Raw genomic sequence first — 18,886 nt, 5'->3', positions numbered from 1 at the left:
CCGGTGCTCTTTCCTGCCAAGGCAGGGGGTCGGACTAGATGATCTACCTAGGTCCCTTCCGACTCTAGCTACTATGAAACTATGAAACTTGCCACCAGAAGCCTGGTGAGCAGGGGCAAGACTAGGAGCTGCAACTCTGAGTTGCCACTAGAGAGCCATCAGGCTTGTAGCTCTGCTCTGTGGGATACTGGAGGACTTCAACCTGGGTAGCACATCTGTGGGAAGTGGCTACACCTTAATGGAACAGGAGCTGGGTGGTGTGGATCAGAAATAAACCTGCTCCGGAAAGGTATAACTTTGAGCCACACTGCAAGTGCTTAAAACCATTATAAGGTGTTAACGTGTGGACAATCCAGGAGTTAAAAACTCCAGGAACCGCCCCAAATTACTATGTAACAAGGTTGCTGGGTCATGCTCTTGCTGTTGGCATCACACAAATGCATGGATTTGCATACATAAATATATGGTGGATTTTTAGGTTGGCATAGGGTGTGCAGCTGTGCTATCCATTGGATGATCTGACATGTATGTATTGGGTCAGGCTGTTCCTGGCAGGGGGTGACTTGGATGACTATCCTCATCTAATTTCCAAGTCAGTGGCATTTAAGATGGATTTACGTTGCATTTCATCATGACTAATAAAGACTGGATAGTAAATATGCTTGTAGCTACATATTAGTAGGGCTGAACCTAAGCAAAGGTGAAACTAGGTCTTTGTAACTACATAACTTCAGTTGCTAGCCAGAAGAGAATCTGGCTCCCTCCCTACTTATGCAGTGCATCACCCTGTGCCTGGCAGTAGTAACAAATAACACAGCATTGCTTGTTTTTGTTGGGGTTTTTTTTCTGAATGGTGAGAAACATTCAGAGCCATCCCTGTGGGGAGAGGGGGCGTGAATCGGGCAACTACCCCAGGCCTCACACTTTTTGGAGGGCCCTGCAGACAGTGGCGTACAGACACTGCAGACAGTGCCAAGGGCGCCACTACTCTGCATGGTTGCAGCGCACTGCTGACTTCATGCTCTGGCCGCTCACCACCCCTCCCCGCCATGCACAAGCCTGGCACAGGCTGATGTGCCCCAGGCCCCAAACACCCCTAGTCAGCTCTGGAAACATTAGTGGGGTTACTGCTGCATAGCACAGTGCTGCACATACAATTCCTTATAACTAGCAAAGCAGGGAAACTTTTATAGAATATAAAACTTTTTTACATAACACAAAAAATGCTGAACATAATAGCAATTGATCTGGCAGCTTTTAATGTGATTTCATTAGTGTGTTATTCCATACTTTGTAATACAAAGAAATAGGTAGAAAAATAAAATGGGGAAAGGGGATTTAGATAGCTTGATGTTCTACAATATAACAAACATTTTCCTTAAAACATGGACAAACATCATTAGATTCACTTCTTTCTGTGGCCAGATCAGGCAAATATTGTCACTTCTTTCTGCACCCAAATATACTGTCTGGTGTGTGTGGTTTCTACGTAAATATTCCTGGAGATTAACACTCCAGATGACTGTAACTGTCAGTTTGGAGAAAACTCACTTATTTTCTTCGTTTTCTGACAGTGCCTTGTATATAGCCAAGTTCTCTATCCCCTTTTCTTCCCATGCTTTATGTTGATTAGTCTACAAAGAAATAGAAAGGTGGAAATAGTGAGACTATAGTGATTAGAAAGGAAATAGTTGGCAACATAGGAACATGCATTTTTAAAAATCAGGTATTCGGTTATGTTAGGTTCAATTTGCTAGAGATAACATTATTCTCAACTAGCCTGTATGTGACCTTAACTACCGTCTTAACCTTTGAGCTGTCTTGTAATCAACAGAAGGATTCTGAAATATCAAACACAAGTGCAGTGGTCTTGTTTGGGGGTTTTTGAGGAAGATTACTAACTGGATTCCTCATGAACCCAAGTGACTGTACTGTGAAGGACAGAGATACATATGCAGCCATAGTACGAGTTGTAAACTAACCCCCCTTTCAGGGGCTGTCTTGTCCCTCTAGTAGTGGGTGTGGAGGACCAAGGGTGCCTACATACATTTAGGAGGCACGTTCTAACTCATAGTGCTTTTGTCTGTATAAGTTGGAAACTCTAATACTGAAATCAGCGCCCATTTGGAGCATCACCTTGTATATCACACCTATTTTGTATGTACATGGTGTGAGCAGGGTACAGAACAGTTGGGCTGAGAGAGAAATCATGGAAGAAAAGGGCAGGGACTGAGCCAGCAGTATAGAACAGACAGTGAGCAGAGGGACTGGGCAGTTTCCCTTATGAGAGAGAGAGAAACTGTTTAGGGTGTAACTCTTCTTGTGTCCCCTGGACACCATGGTTTCACTGTGAATAAGTGTTCACAGGTCAAGTCTCCAAGGAGGTCTGCTCACTCTGCCTGAATGTGTCCTAACTTCTGCAGATCTTCCCTTTTCTAATCGCACTTTCCTGCAGATTACCTTGAGGAGGGGATTCATTTTCATGTTTTGACACTGTCTACACAAACTTTCACACAAAGTTCTAATCCTCAAAGGGAGCTTACAAAACACTTTCTGTAGACAAGCCTATGAACTTCACTTCATAAATCTGCTAGATACAAAAATCATGGACTCAATATAGACATTGGTTTTATGACCTGTCTGACATCTGATTCACCAGGCCTAACCTGACCTTTTACATTCTTATTTTCCCCCAGCTTTTCTCCCCTCCCCTACTTGTCTGCCCTTTGCCTCCCTGATTTCCTATTTTACTTCTTCATTGAGATCCTCTTTCTTACCTTATTACCACTATATTGTTTCCCTTTGGCCTTTTTCCCCCCACCTTCCTCCTCTTCCCTCCCCTGCTTTACCTTTTTGTTTTTCCTTTTTTACCCATTTATATTTTCACTACATTCTCACACTTTGAGCGTTTCTCATTTCTGTTTTCCTGATCTCCAACTATTTCCTTTTTCACTGACAGCCTCTTTTCTACCTTGTATACTATCACTGTAATATCTCCCTTCAGCCTTTTTTCCCTGCTTTCTTCCCCCTCCCCTCTCTGTTTTATCCCTCTGCTTTACCTTTTGTCTTTCTAATTTCAACCTATTCACATTCTCACTGACATCTTGCCACACTTTTAGCTTCTTGCATTTCTCAGAGCCTCGGGAACAGCAGACTTCTTATGCCTGAAGAAGAATGACTGCGCCTGAAAGCTTGTCAGGAACCTTTTTCCAACTACTCAGTTGGTCTAATAAAAGATACCACAACTACTCAAAGAACCTTGCCTGCCTATGTCCTTAGACCAACACAGCTACAACCAAAACCCCACCTACACAAACTTCAGTAATTTTTCCCAAGGACATGCCAAATCCTTAGCAAACTTATGCTAAATCTTTGTCAGTTTGCCTAAACAGTTAGTTGATCATTGAAAATATAAAAGTAGTCTGTCTAAACATAGGCAGACAAGGTTCTTTGGGTGAATCTGGTATCTTTTATCAGACCAACTTAAATAGTTGGAAAAATTTTTTAACAATCTTTTGGGTTTAAAAACCCTTCATCAGGCTGAGGTAGTCTCTGCAGTTGGTGTGAGCTCTTCCTGGATGGAATGAATAGTAAAGAAGCCAGAGGCTGGGCTGATATGCATGCAACACAGGGAGTCAATGAAGATGTAAATTGAGGGGTCAGTGGGTGAGAGACAGGCTGGTGGGGAGAAAGAAACATACACGTGTGTGTGTGCGCGCGTGTGTCTGTCTGTCTAAACAATACACTTATAAAATTCTGAGCTAAAAATGTTTTGTTACCTAGTCCTTTTCTTTTCTTTTCTTTTGCTTAACCAAGAGATGAATGCAATTTCTTCTAAACAGTGCTGGGGACCAAAACTTTGGATTGCTCTAAAATGTTTGATATATTTCACTGTCTGTTTAGGCACAAAGCACTTCTAATTTTTTGGCAAATAAATCTGTTCTGGAAAGTGGTATTCATAAATAGCAAAGCACAAATTAAGAGGCGTTCAGACAGTTGCGTGTATCTTCATTTGAAATCATTCTTTCTAGTTTTATATTTTACAACAATAACAATGAAGTTTCACTAGATAGTTTGCCTTTTCTTCCGTATTCCTTTGCTTGTTCAGGCAGCTTCTGATCCTATATCCTACTTGGTAATGTGATGTCTCCTCACAATTAGCTTCTTCATTTTGATAAATGATCTCCTAAATTGGAATGCTTAACTTTATCTTTTTTTAATTATGCAGAATTGCACAGCATTATATTCAGGTAGACGCATTTGTTTCTTTCATGAATCAGTATAGCTGTATAATCTCTTCTAGATTGTTTATAAAGCAAACCAAAATTAAACCCTCAAATGGTACTATAATGCAATGGGTACCATTTAGCTCTTAGATTCCCATCTCCCATTGTGTCTGATGCTATGGGATAACTTGTGACTCTTTGACCATTGTGCATGGCACCTTCTGCTTAAATGTTTGAATCTAGGAAATGAGCAGTTTGTGCAAGAAGATTAGTCTGGGTTGTTGAATAAGGACAGGTGACTGTCAGGTTTTTTTGGTAAACAGAATGTGTTGGATGTCCCCCTCAAGGATATGTTGTTGATCTGAGTTAATGGTGTATGAAAACTGTCTGCCTTACTGTTAATGCCACTGAGTAAATAGTGTTGTGGTGCACTTCATTGCTATACATAGATGATGTGTAGAGGGGGCACATATCCCGCCCCCCCCGAGACTGGCCCTTGCCGGCCAGGAACTGCAGGCGCCTAGAGAAACACCAGCTGGTGCCGCCCCTGAGACTGGCACCAGCCAGGGAGAGGGCATGCCGAGGGAAGTGTCAGTGGCACTTCCGGTTTTGCCACTGGCACTTCCAGGGTCAGTAGTCAGCTGCTGGGGGACCCCCCAGACTCAGGAGGCACCAGTCGCCCATGCTTCATTAGCTATATGCACTCTTGCAGAGTGTCATGGATAGGTGCTGAGCAATATCCAGAGGGGAAGGCTGGCAACTCAGTCCATAGCTTCTGCTGTGCACTCTGCTTATAAGCCAAGGAAGGTGAAGAAACCAGCTTTAAATTGCTAAAAAAAACATGAAGTCAGGAATATGGAGACTTCTGTTCCTTTTCTATCTCTGATATTGACCGAGAGCTTGCTCTCTGCTACAGAAATTTCAACTGAATGTGGTACAGTCTTGGACTATGCTTACAATTAGTTACACTTTCTAGAATGGTGCTGAATGTAATCTGGTAGCAAGTGTGAAATGAACTAAATTGCGCAGGTCATAGTTTTCTATTCATCACATTGTGTTTTAAGCTGTAGCTAGCATACTTTAGCTGTATTCTCAGAAGTGGATAACATTTGTAATATGCAGCTGACTTTGACTTTGGGCAAGCTTGTTTGCGACTGTTTTGCCCCATCTGTGAAACAAAGCTAATGGCCAACACAGGTACTTTGCAAAGGTTTAGTTTTGCTTATTGATTTTGAAATAAGATCTGAACAAAGTACTTTACATATATGGAGCACTGTCATATTCTTCTACTCAATATGAGCAACCCAGCTAAAACAGTAAGATTAAGGTTGTCCACTATGACTGTTTATCCTTCAGCCTGGGCTTTTGATTTTCTTCTTTTGAATTTCTCTTGACCCACTGGAGAATCCGTGTCCCCATCTCTCCTCAGTTTGGTCAGATGATCAAGTGATAATCTTTTATTTTTATAATTACAAAGTAAGTCAATGGAGGAAGATCCACTAAAACTATTGAATGATGCCTTTTTTTATAAAAAAATAAAATAAAATAAAATAAAAAAAATCAGTTAACCAAGAAGATGTTAAAAGAACTAGCATTCTCAAACAGTTCTGTTTTACTCTTCACAGTTTAGAGAAGACTGCAGGAATAAAACATATCCTCCTTCAGGGCCTACGTAAGTATCTTTAAATGATTGGTAAACATTACGGCAAGAAGAGTGAATAAAAAATACGTTTGTTTCTTATCGGATCCTATTAAAAGCAATTAATTAAACATCTATTGGATACTCAGACGTTGTACTGTAGAAATTTTATAAACCTTTTTTAATGTAAACTTGTTTCAGGTACAAAGGGACTGTTCCTACATACATCATAAATCTTGATTTACCTCCCTACAAACGATGGGCTAATGTGATGAATGACAAAAAAACAGAGGTATGAAATGAAGTGTTTTGCTCTAAATTGTTTTCATTGTAGCTTGTTTACAACATTCTGTTGTTCAGAACCACAGATAAAAGTTCCTTAAAACTGTTATCCAGTTAAATATTTCACACTTTAGTCTTGTATACAACTGTGATGACTCCATTATAATGAAGGTTTTAGAGTAAAATAAAATAATTGTGCAGAGAATTGTTTAATCCATGTGTTACAAAGCAAGATCTGCTGGTAACAAATGGATAGAATGTTTTCATATGTAATTTCCTCAAGTGATTGGTCAACTTTCTCTTTATTTAAAAATTTGCTCTCAAAATAAATGTTTGAAGAAAGAGGAGTGATATGCAAGATAGACTTTGTGCAGTACAGGGCAGTGACTGTGAAGTCCCCAAACATCCCACCCAACATGTCTGCCTCCTAGTCTGAAATAACTGACTGGTGATGAGAGAGTATCTAATTTTTTTGTACCCATTTCCTATGCTGGCTTTTCTAATATAATAGATGAGGGAAGTCTGGCATATATAATGGTGGTTTTGTGATGTAGATGTTTCCCTGTTGTAAATTAAAGAGAAATTACCAGCGTGTAGCAGCCAACAGAATTTTTTGTGTAAAGGTATATTTCAGATATTACAAGAGATGCAGGCTTTGTTCATAAAAATATTGTGATTTAAGAGTTTGGGTAATCCACTGAGTCTCAGGAAAACTACTTGTATAAGTAGGTATTCTTAAGACACTGTGACAGGCATTTTTTTTTCTTACCGGTAACACCTGCTTTCTTGTTCTCTTAAACATGTATTTTTCAGCAAAATATCACGCTGAAAATAATGTACAAGTTTCTTGTTATCATTCTAGTAATTCTTGTGTTTTAAGATCTTTTATTATAACATTTCTCTTTTTCTTTCTAGTTGAAGAAGGTAATGCAGAACATTAAAAACTTAGTAAATAAATTCTTCCCTGGTAGCAAAATTGCTGACTTAGTGGAAGTTAAAATGGTAAGTATTTTCAGCTTCCGTTCTTTGCAACAAACTACATGCTCCCATCTCCAGAAAGTGTCTTAATTTGACAGGCTAAGCATTCTCATGTAATTAATATTCTTTCAAAATGTAATGCCTCAATTGGTAACATTCTAAGCTGAATCCATCAAAACTGAACTACGGGTAGTTACTACAGATAGAGCATGTCTACACGTGTCACTGTGGTGACATTGTTACTGCACCATCATTTAGTACTTCCTTTTGGAAATACTAAAAGATGGCGCAGTAACACCTCATACTGTGCCATATGCACTGTTAGTTTGGGGCACTGTTGCCATAGTGATGCACTATAACAGAGGAGTGCATTGCTGTGGCATCACAGTTTGTGACTGCCAACACTATGTCGCCTTAGTGCATTGCTACAGCGATATAGCATCATGTGTAGATGCATCCGTAATTATTTAAGGATCCTGTTGAACTCATTTTTTAAATGCACTTGATTAGAACTTTGTGTGAAAGTTTGTGTAGACAGTGTCAGAACATGAAAATGAATTCCCTCCTCAAGGTAATCTGCAGGAAAGTGTGATTAGAAAAAGGGAAGCTCTGCAGAAGTTAGGACACATTCAGGCAGAGTGAGCAGACCTCCTTGGAGACTTGACCTGTGAACACTTATTCACAGTGAAACCATGGTGTAAAGATTTTGATAAAATTAACTTTGCTTTCAAGCACTTGCTTCTTATCTTTCAAGTCTGCCTACAGCTTCCCCCCCAGTCTAAGCATCCAGTTTCATGGTGTTTTAATATACAAAGAGGTGCTAAAGGTAGAGCCTCTGTTTGGAGACCAATATAGCTTTTATTTGTATTATAGTTTAAAGTTTTCTTTCAGGTTCACTTGCTTTCCAGTCTTCCCCATCCTTTCAGGGAAGAGATTGAAGGGATTGCAAATACTTCTGGAGCTTCATTGGGTAAGTATTTTCAACATGTCAAAGCCATAATGCCCACATCACTAATTCTTCCTTCTCTAAAATTGGAGTGTATTATCGGATGATATGTGACAGCTGTGTTCAACCTTAACTTAATCGATGACCTGATTATACACTAACTGGTTACCTATGAGACAGTTTGATGCTTTTAAATGTTTGAAGTAAGAATGAAAGTAAAGGATGTAAGCCCTTCATCAAGCTGTGCCCTATCCCCAGTAGCTTTGTGAAGCAGTTTCCTTTCTGAGAGAGGCAGAAGCTCTTGCCCAATTGTTGTCAGAAGTCTGATCCATCCTTTGGATCATGCACATTCTCTTTGGCTTTCTTTTCCTCTCTGTACCAGCTCCCAAGAAGCAAAGAGGGACAAGGCTTGGTACTATGTTATGCTTTTTTTTTTTTCTTCCCCATAAAAGAATTCAGTGCCCCCCTCTCTGGTTACTCTTATTTCCACCCCCAAAGTCTGGGTAGAATAGGAGACCAACTGATGTGTTCTCCTCAGCAGTCTGTATGGCATGGGAAACCAGGAGCAGTACATAACATATTTCCCAGCATCTCTGGGCTGAGAGCACTAATACATTATACCATCTAGCCCTCGTAAAAGTTCCTGTGACAATCTCCTCCTCTTAGTCACAGATGTCTCCCTCATCCGGGGACCTCTGTGCCGCCTCTCTTCAGGGAGCCCCATTTCTAGCCACACACTGTCTAATGGTCACTCACTCCAGAACTTCCTTCCTCTTCCTCTCACACATCCTCCCTCCTGGGAATCCTCTAGAGGTGTTTCTGTGTATGGATCTGAGATGCAGCTCATTGCTAATTATGAAATAACATACTTTATAAAACTGATTGCTGAAGGAGGACACTGTTTTAGTGTCTGGGTGGTTATACCTCAAGAGAATTGAACTGAAATTCTAGAGAAATGGGCCGGAGAACACTTTCTTCACTAGACCTCATTTCATAGCTATTTTGTCTTATTGGCAGTCTGGCAGGCTGTAAGCTAATACCCTTATCTTTCATTTTCTAGGGGATGTTGTTCTGTTTAACATCTTCTATGAGATTTTTACAGTATGCACTTCCATAGTTGCAGAAGACAAAACAGGTAAAATCTGTTTTTAGCTGTTGCTTTTCTGATGCTTCTGGGACCAGTGATCTAGCTTGGTCCCATGTAATTGACTTCTGATTTGATAGAACTGTGTTAGGAAAGTTGCCATTGCTATTGCACTTGGTGGAAGGTACTTGGTACTTCACTTTTATTAACTATAAAATTAGTTAATTTTTACTCAACTGGTCTGAATCCTCCACCATTTAAATAATTATTTTCTGGCTGTGGTTGCAGTATTCTGTTATCTGAGAGGAGGCAGATTTGGATTTGGTTGTCTTGGCATATTTTCTCCCTTTTCTAAATGCTGCTGGCATTGAGAAAAGCTGCCTTAAAATGAGTGTTTCATATTTCAGCCAAAAGGCTGATTAACCGTAAGGAACAGTATAAATTTGGGGAGAAAAACAAATAGCATGAGGTTTACAAGTGCTCTTTTTTTCTTGGAGATGGCATGGAAAATTTGGATGTTGCATGGTCTCTCTTTCCCATAAACTTCTATAGTCCTTTAAGTGAATGAGGCACTATATGTTAGCAAAAATTATCATTTAGTTAAATTCCCACATAGGACTGGATTTAGCAAGTAAATTGGGATCTTTCTGTGTTGGTTATTCTATACACTTGTGTGTGCGTGCGCGCACGCACACATACACACACAAACATATATGTGTGTGTGCACTATAATTTCTTGGAAACTTAAAACTGGTTACAACTGTTCCACTATATTTGACTTAGGCAGTTATCATAGAATTAAGTATAAAGACTACTATATAGATACAGATACAGTCTTTATACTTAATCCTTTGATAACTCCCTAAGTCAAATATAGTAGAACAGTTGAAACCAGTTTTAAGTTTCCAAGAAATTATAGCATTTTTAATTCACTCAGCAGTCAGTCAGGTTGTCAGTGCCATTTTAGGAGGGTGTGTGGGACTGCTTAAATGTTAAGAACAAGTGTGTATGGACAGCAGTCTGGTCCCCAGGACATATGCCTATCTTCCCAGTAACTTACTGGGAAATTGTCCTTCATAGGGTATGTGGAATCTTTTGCTAATTGAGATCTTACTGCGAAGTTGACAACCCTTGTACTGTCATTTTTCAGGGATGAGCAATCTTTTGAAGTTAGAAAAGATTAAAATATGAAAAAGACCAACTTGAAATGTTCATTTCAAATACTATCCTGGCAGTCTTATTTTATTAGGTCCAAACCAAAACAGTTTCTTTTGGCATCCATGTTCGCACGCAACATGGATAGGTTTGCATCATTCCCTGTTCAGGTTTCCTGACTTAAGAGTCCTAACTATCTCCATCTTTGTTTTCTTTCCGTAATCCAGGAAAGCTGTATCACGCTAGAAATTTAGATTTTGGACTATTTCTTGGGTAAGTGTATTGGCATGTGAGTCTATCCTATTTACAAACAAAATAGGATGCATTAAAATAGGTGTCCTAAAACTTAGCTGAGGCTTAAATGCTGTTCTGTTTGCTGTTGTCGTATAAGTAATTGATTAGAAATGAAATTTGAATCCATATTCACTATCTGATAAGAACTATAAAAACAATGCAAATAGTTAACTATATAAACAATGAACCATGAATTGTGTATGAAGTAAGTATGAGTTTTATAATTATTTTCGCAAGTAGAGTCAATGGTGCGTTCTAACATGATTTTTTGTTTTGTTTTTTTAACTGTCTGTTCCTATACTTTCAAGTTGTTGGCTGTTTCTTTTTATTAAATAGCTTAACCCATATAGATATATGGCCCTAATAACTGAGACACACGGGCTGCTCGCAGATACTTAAAAAAGAAATGCCTTACTGGAAAAAGCAGCATATTGCTTTGACTGACTTCACAGTGTCTGTATTGATCAGGTGCTTCAGAGGAGCTTTTCGGAGCTTTTGTCTAAAACTGATTCAATCAGCTATCAGATAAAAGCACTAAAAAAGCCACAGTCTACAGCTGTTGAGCGAGCAGAATCCAGCTAGCTATCCAGCTAAGATCTGGTATTTGTATCCATGCAGGCTCTGTCTCACTTTCTCTGTATTTGAACTTTCTTTGAATAGTCTATGCATTCCATTGTTTAGTGCTGCTTCCAAGGAGTCTCATGTCAGGGATTTTGGTATTCCATTCATTCACATCTTTGAAATTATAAGTATATTTTTGTCAATGACATTTCACTCTGGATCTCCCTATCTTTTGTTTCAATATCTCGTTTCTATGTAGGCATTTACAGTTTAATATTAAGTGTGTCTGTCCATTGGATATGTGATTACTCGGTTGCTTGAACCCTTAACCTTTCTCATGGACACTTTCCCCAAATTAACAGTAGCAAATGTATTGACATTATTACTAGAATGTCTTTGTTATTTCTTTGTTATTTCTAATGCATTTAATTGACACGTCTCAGCACCATCTTTAACTTATCCAGACTAATAAAATAACTTCCTCCAAAGAACTTTGTAGACCATGTTGTGGCACTTTGGGTTCTCTTGTTCAGCACTATACAAATGTACGTGGTATCTCGAATGAGCTGACAGAGCACTGCCTGCAACTTAATCTTGGCCCGAAAGAGGAAATTTGACTTCTCTTTGTCCAAGAGGTATACAATTTATGGATGCTTCTGAAACTTCAGTAGCTCCTGGAATTACAAGGAGTATTAGACTGGGTGAGGTGATTTGTGTAAAAAGTTGTTCCACAATGGATAACAGGAGATGTATTCATTTTTAACCAACTACATACAGTCTCTGCATTTCATAAATGTGTTTCTCCATTAAGCTTAATCATCTGTGCATTAAGTAATCTTAATTCCACGTTTTATTTTGTTTTGTATTTGAATTTTTGCCACTTCTGAGCATAGAATTAAGAGCATTTGTTACAAGGATATAGATCACTGTCATGAAGTTTGTATCTTATAGTTTCAGCAATAAGCCAGGTAGCTGTAGTTTAAAAAAACAAACAAACAAACAAACAACCAGATTTTTGTGCTCTCTCTTCTAGGTGGGATATAAAAAATAGTTCCTGGACTATCACTCAGCTACTGAAGCCTTTAGTGGTAGCTCTTGCATTCCAGAGAAACAACAAAACAATATTTAAATCAACAAATTTTGCAGGGTACATAGGCATGTTATCTGGAGTCAGACCAGTAAGTATTCCTTACTTGCAATAGTAAAATAAAATTTTTGGCCAGGAATATGCTTTTTATAACACAAATTGCCTTTCTTCTAAGGACCATTTAAATATTCATATAAAAACAAACTGCTTCAGAGACTGCCATCAAATGACTTATAACAAAATTCTGCATAAATTCTGTAACTGCCACCATTAATCTCCCCAGATGCAGTGAGACTGTATGTATGCACAAAACAAAAGAAAAAGGACTGGCAGTGCTACTACATAGTTGCCCAAATAAAATATGAAAATTTGGGAGCTAAATTTTACAGCTAAAGAAATGTCATCTCAAACTTGTAATCCTACATTATCAAAGACAGAAATCTTTTAAAAGAAAAACAGGGCTAAGCAATAAAATTGACAGGAGTAGCTGCTGACTTTTCTTTTTTTAATTTGTATTTTTACATGTGCATTTTGCCTGTTAATTCAGGCAAGCAGAAAATGAGATCCATGTTCCTCCTATAAGGAGAAGTGGTTTGAATGGGAATACTTTTAAGTGTTCAAGTATTGATCTCTCCTGGAAAATAGAGGCTTGTATTTTAAGTGGACTTGTCTAGTTTTTATAAGCAGCTAAGACCTGTCGTTTATCTACATCCTAAATGCCAACATTATAAACGTGTACTGTATTTACTTGAATACAGGATAAGATTTTTTTTTTTTTTTTGAATAACCACATCTAAGGAAACCTCACTAAATATACGGCCTGTCATTAAACTGCTGCCCAAAATAGCATGTGCTCAGTAATGGAGACCAACTATGGAGCTGATTAAATGCTAAGCATGACTATAAAACACGTGGCCCACATTAGACAAAAATGCTGATAGGAACCTACCACAAGGATAGGTTAATGAAGCCCATCTGAATAAGATACATGGTAGTACCCATTAACTGCAGTCCCCTGCACTACCAATTCTTTTTTTCAAGTCATGGTGGGCCACTACATTGCATACATTTTGATTTCCTCTTCACTCGCACAGCCAAGCCTTTCTTTCCCATTTCCAATGCTTCTTGTTTCTTCACCAGCCTTTAATGCCTGGCAAACATCATGAAACGGCCCCAAACAGTTCACCCAGAATCCCTCTGTCCAGCATTCCCTCTAAGTTGTGTGGTGTGCACAGGCATGCTCATGCCATGCTGCCAGGAGTGCCTGCACAGCTGCGCACACTGCACAGCTTAGAGGGAACGCTGCCTCTGTCTCCCCTTCTCTTGGCCTGGCACATATGATTAAATGTGACCTGCCCTCCTTGAGCTGGAGCCAGACCAGGTTGCCCTGCACCTTTATTTGCATATAATTTTTTGGAGGATCCCAGGACTTATGACAAGAACACCCACTTCCAGTCATGAGCTGGGGGCCTAATTAGTACATGAACCCTTTGTGGAGGGAATCTGGAGTACACACACATACTGAGCAGTGCTGAGCTGTGGGGTCCCCATGGCTTAAAATGCTGTTGACTCATTTGGGGCCCCTGTCCAATGGACTGTGTGATAAATCATGAGCCTTTGGCTTTGGGCTAATATCATGCATAGCAGGCAGGGAAGATGCACCATAACCACTAAGGCAGTTTTCCTAGTCTCTCAGGCGAGGGGCAGTTTTTCTGGCAAGGGGTAGTACCCAAGCAGAAACAATGTATAATTAACCTCCCACTTTCATTTCCAGTGGGAAGATCTTGGCTTTATGCCCATTTTATGGAAATGGCAGACCCTTCCCTAGCTTGCTCCCATGGCTATTTGTCTGAGGGCAAGGAAACCTCAGGGCATCTGAGCCCCAAGCCTCTGGGGCTGGGCCTGCACCTCGGATGACTGCCAAAGGATCTGGAAGCATCTGAAGGCCCAGGCGGGGTGGAGGATGTTTTCTGGTAGTAGGGCCACATATGGTTCTTGAATGACTCACGGATTTGGAATTGACTTGGCTGCTTTGACTTGGAACACAGAACATTTTCCTTTAAAAAAGTTTGTCCTGGAGATATCATGATTAACGAGGTAGAAGGTGGTTCTCCCAGGTTGAGGCCTCTCTTGCAGTCTGGACAAAGCAGTTCTTCCAGAGTGAGGCCTGTCCATTGCTCTCCAAGCAGGCTGATCCCTGCGAGTTTCCCCAAAGTGGGAAACTTGACTGGACAATTTTGTGGTAAGGGGGGGCGGGGACTGCTTTTCTTCTGGCTTATCCCCCAGCTTTTTTGGCTAGAAGAAAGTGAGATCAGAGGACATGTGAACCCCAAACCTTCCAGGGTTGCAGCTTGAATGTAGGATGCCTGCCATGGATTTGAGGAGTATCTGAAGCTCCAGACTGAGTCTGAGAGGGAGCTTACGTGGCTACAGCCATGTTTAATTCTAAGGTTATTGTTTTCAAATTTCTTCTTGCTTCCATGTACTCAGGGAGAGCAGGGTCTGACAGTAAAGAGAGGGGGAAAGCACTGCCAAAGGAAAGAGTTGGGAGGAAGCAGAAAACAAAGGGGCTACCTTCCCCCCCGCCCACAATTAATTTTGCTTGATGTAGCAGTGGGAGGGGGACAAATTCAAGGCAAACCTCCAATAATTAGATTCTGTACCTGAAAAATTGTAACACTTTTATAAATTTTCCATATATAGAATCTAATTGTTGGGGGGTCATCTTATAATCAGGGTTGTCTTCTGTATGAGTGAATATGGTACCAAGATTCTCAAAGTGCTGACTTACCTCACCACCACCTTGCCCTACATTTACCACAGCACATTGGAAATACAGAAGCAACTCCAGTCTAAGTTCCTGCACCTTCTCAAACTTCCTTTTTGCTTAAGACCATAAATCCACAGATCTACAGTTTGGAAAGAATGGAAGCTTCACATGTAAATTCCATTACAGAGCTGCTGGAGAATCTGAGCATACAGGAGGGCGTGGGATGGAAGGAGTAGGGAGGAGGCTAAAGGTGTAATTTTAATACTACAGTGGATGCACATAGTGCAAGAGGTGGGCAGAATGTGGCCTGGGGGCCGGATGCAGCCCTCCAGGCCATTTAGAAAATTAATATTTATCTGCCCTGGGCTGCCTGTTTTGGAAAGCCTTCAATGGCTTTCCAAAACTCAGTAAGCGGCCCTCTGCCCAAAATAATTGCCCACCCCTGACATAGTGGGTGCATCTACATGTGCTGTTAATGTGCAGCAATAAACTCTGGAGCAGTTTGAGCTGGAGTCAACTGCTCCTGGGCACAGCATCTACACTTGCGTCTGGGACTGCAGCGATGTGAGCCGGGGCGTAGCAGCCCCAGGCTGACAGGAGGTGGGGGAGAGTGGGGGGAGGGTCAGCCTTGGGTTTCTGGTGGTGACATCAGGTGGCAGAGAGGCTGGCAGGAGCCTGGGGGTCTGGTCCCCAACTAGCTGGGCTGACCAGGCACAATTTGTGCCCAGCTGTCACTGTCTACACATGCACTTAATCACACTTAATGACTCTGCTGTAAGATAGTACTGTCCCCGACAGTACTATTTTATAGCAGAGTTAATTAGTTTACTGCGCCATAATACCAGCTTACATGTAGATGGTGGCACTTTACTGCAGAGCTAATTATTCGACTCCTCAGTAAAGCACATGTGTAGATGCACCCATTGAGAGTTAACCTAAATCAGTTCAAGTAAACTAGTCTTCAGACCTGGAATATTTATGAGGTCTAGTGCCAGACTGGGCAATGAATGTACTCCTAAAAAGGTGGTTGGTACTGTACTAAACCTGAATACTTTTTGATGTTCATCTGTTGGTGTGAAGAAAAAATGCCCTACATTGACTTAATGGTAGTACAGTTTTGCCAGACTGCTCCAGTAAGCTGCAAACCCCATGGCAGATCGTCCATTTATTCTTCTGGCTTACCCAACTATTAATTAATGGGGTTCTCTGAGTAAGATTGCAAGATCAGGCCCACAGCAAAGTAAGAAGTTCCAAGGGGCCAGACAGAATTTCACCTTCTCAAATCCCTAAGAAAACAGTTAATGCAAAAGGTGGATGGGTTCCCCCTCCTCCTTGCAGCTTTTTATGACTCAATCTTGTGGGTAAGATGACCTTATGTTACAGAGGCAGATGCATTGATGGATTTTTCAGGTGCTTCATTCAGCAGGGTGGAATAGAATTGTGCTTGGGCATCTAATCATCCAAGGGATGATGAGGTCAAATGGTCATAAACTACTGCAAGACCATTTCAGGCTGGACATAGTGAAGAATTTCTTTACTGTCCGAGCCCCCAAGGTCTGGAACAGCCTGCCATCGGAGGTGGTTCAGGCACCTACATTGAACACCTTCAAGAGCAAATTAGATGCTTATCTTGCTGGGATCCTATGATCCCAGCTGACTTCCTGCCCTTTGGGCGGTGGGCTGGACTCCATGATCTTCCAAGGTCCCTTCCAGCCCTTAATGTCTATGAAATCTGTGAATCTGATTAGGTGCCCAATAGGAAGAATCTGACGCAAGGTGTGTTCACTGGAAAGTAGGTAAGATTAACAAGGTTACAGGATTGGGTGCATGTTCCCTAGAAAATTCACTGTTAATGTAACTTTTTATTGATGTGATGCTTGGCTTTTTCTTTATTTTATCATGAGGGTTAACTTTTCTTTATATTTCTCAGGGAGCTTTCACTCTTACAATGAATGAGCGTTTCAGTATTGATGGGGGCTACCTTGGTGAGTAACTAGACCTGTTTCTAGAATATGCAACCTGTTCAAACTTTAGGGGCAGCTGTTAATTTATGAAAAATATACATGCATAAAGAGCTGGTAGATGACAGCCATGAAAGAAAGGAAATACAGGGAAGCTCAGGCTCTGGATTATGTCCAGTGTGTAAAAATAAATAAATAAATAAAAATTAAAAAGTACAATGGACCACTGAGAAACTGAAGACTCTGTGTGGTTATGAAGATAAGCTGTTAAAAAGCTTGTCTAAGTGTGTCCCAACCATGCAGTTGATCCAGTAAAAGATATCACAAAAATCCTTGCACCTTTGTTGTAACTAATTATTTTATTTTATTTTATTTTTTGCAGGAATCCTTGAATGGATTCTTGGTAGGAGAGATGGTATGTGGATGGGCTTCCTCACTAGGGCTGTTCTAGAAAATAGTACAAGGTAACAATTTTTTCTTGATATTTTGCCTGTTTTCATATGACTTGTGGTAGTGCTGCAGCTATTAACATACAAAATCCTCATCTAGTTAACATTTGTAAAAGAGTCCTTGGAGAAATGTAAACACTAAATCTGCTTATTTTGACATTCCTCCACATGCCAAACAATATGTAGGGACCTACGTAAATCGTGGAGAAACAGAGGGCTTTTTGTGGCACTCGGAGCCAATTTCACAGGCATTTTGCGGCAGCCCCACCGCTCGCCACTGTTTGGCGGAGAGACCCGCAGGGAGGAGGGACAAGGGGGTGGCTGCCATCTTGGTGGCTGGGTCCCCTTTGTGTGGCCCTGCTTCTTTTTGCTGATTGGCCTCGGGGTGGGAAGAGGAGGGACAAGGGGGCAGCCACCGTTTTGATGACTGGCTGCCCTTTGTGTGGCCCCACCCCTCCGCACTGATTGGCAGAGAGGCCCCAGCAGGGGGAGGAGGGATTGGGGCAGCAGCCTCTTGCCTGCTGCCCTTCATGCCATCCTGCCAGCCAGTACCAAGGACTGCTAGCTCCCACTGGGGAGCCATCATTTTATTTTTTTATTCATTTTTTGTTGTTGTTGATTCTGCAGACAATCCCAGATTTTGCAATTTCTGCAAAATCCACAAAACTGCTAATTAAGTAGGCTCCTAACAGTGTGTAGCAAACTATATCACTTCCTTCCTGTTTGGTATGTGTTTCATTTGAGCAGAGCCATTCTTCAATGGAGACTAAATTAACAACTTCTAAACATGTAGCAGTTTATCCTACTAAAATACTTCAAGTAACAGTAAAAGAAAAATACCACACAACGTTGGGATGCCAGTGGAAATAATGCTTTGCTACAGTAAAACACTAGAGAGAATGCAACTGTATTACTGTGGGTCATAAAACTTTCTGTCTCTATCTTGGCAATAGCTAAAAATGTCTAGCAGACAGCAGATGATTCTTAATGATCAAATTTTAAACATGAACTGCTTGCCTCTGGCAAATTTTTACTGAGATATATTCCTTTAGCATGCATGGCCTGTTTTTTTAGGGGTGTTTTGTTCTTTGTTTTGGTCATACAATTCCATTAAATTTCACCTGATCCAGTAAGACGGTCTGTATGTGATACCCAAGGAAATATTGTTCATAGTATCTGGGTCGATAGAGAACTTGGATAAGCTAATTCAGCCCTTCTTTTATTGGTGGTATAGTTATGAAGAAGCAAAGGAGAAACTGGCTAAAACGAGGTTATTGGCTCCAGCCTACTTCATTCTGGGAGGAAACAAACCTGGGCAAGGCTGTGTGATCACTCGTTCCAGAGCAGCTACTTTGGACATATGGGAGTAAGTACACTTGACAAAGTTTCAAAAGATTTTTTCCCCTAGCACTTAAGAACAAGATGGATCCTCTTATGGATCAGTCTGTGCCGCC

The 18,886-nt window shown here is 40.6% G+C and overlaps 1 protein-coding gene across 1 annotated transcript in view; it reads left to right on the top strand.

Moving 5' to 3' along the window:
- The window catches only part of ASAH1 (N-acylsphingosine amidohydrolase 1), a 31,501-nt gene that overhangs the window by 9,451 nt on the left and 3,164 nt on the right, over positions 1-18,886 (top strand). Inside the window, exons 2-11 of the mRNA XM_019552601.1 lie at positions 5,852-5,898; positions 6,067-6,157; positions 7,063-7,149; positions 8,017-8,095; positions 9,132-9,206; positions 10,538-10,583; positions 12,199-12,343; positions 16,953-17,007; positions 17,366-17,447; positions 18,667-18,798. Coding sequence (XP_019408146.1) covers positions 5,852-5,898; positions 6,067-6,157; positions 7,063-7,149; positions 8,017-8,095; positions 9,132-9,206; positions 10,538-10,583; positions 12,199-12,343; positions 16,953-17,007; positions 17,366-17,447; positions 18,667-18,798 — 839 coding nt within the window. The remainder of the gene's footprint in view (positions 1-5,851; positions 5,899-6,066; positions 6,158-7,062; positions 7,150-8,016; positions 8,096-9,131; positions 9,207-10,537; positions 10,584-12,198; positions 12,344-16,952; positions 17,008-17,365; positions 17,448-18,666; positions 18,799-18,886) is intronic.

Source organism: Crocodylus porosus, unplaced genomic scaffold (assembly GCF_001723895.1).
Source record: "Crocodylus porosus isolate Cpor-Errol unplaced genomic scaffold, CroPor_comp1, whole genome shotgun sequence".
NCBI classification, from domain to species: domain Eukaryota; kingdom Metazoa; phylum Chordata; order Crocodylia; family Crocodylidae; genus Crocodylus; species Crocodylus porosus.
This window is presented reverse-complemented; position numbering and strand designations above follow the sequence as displayed.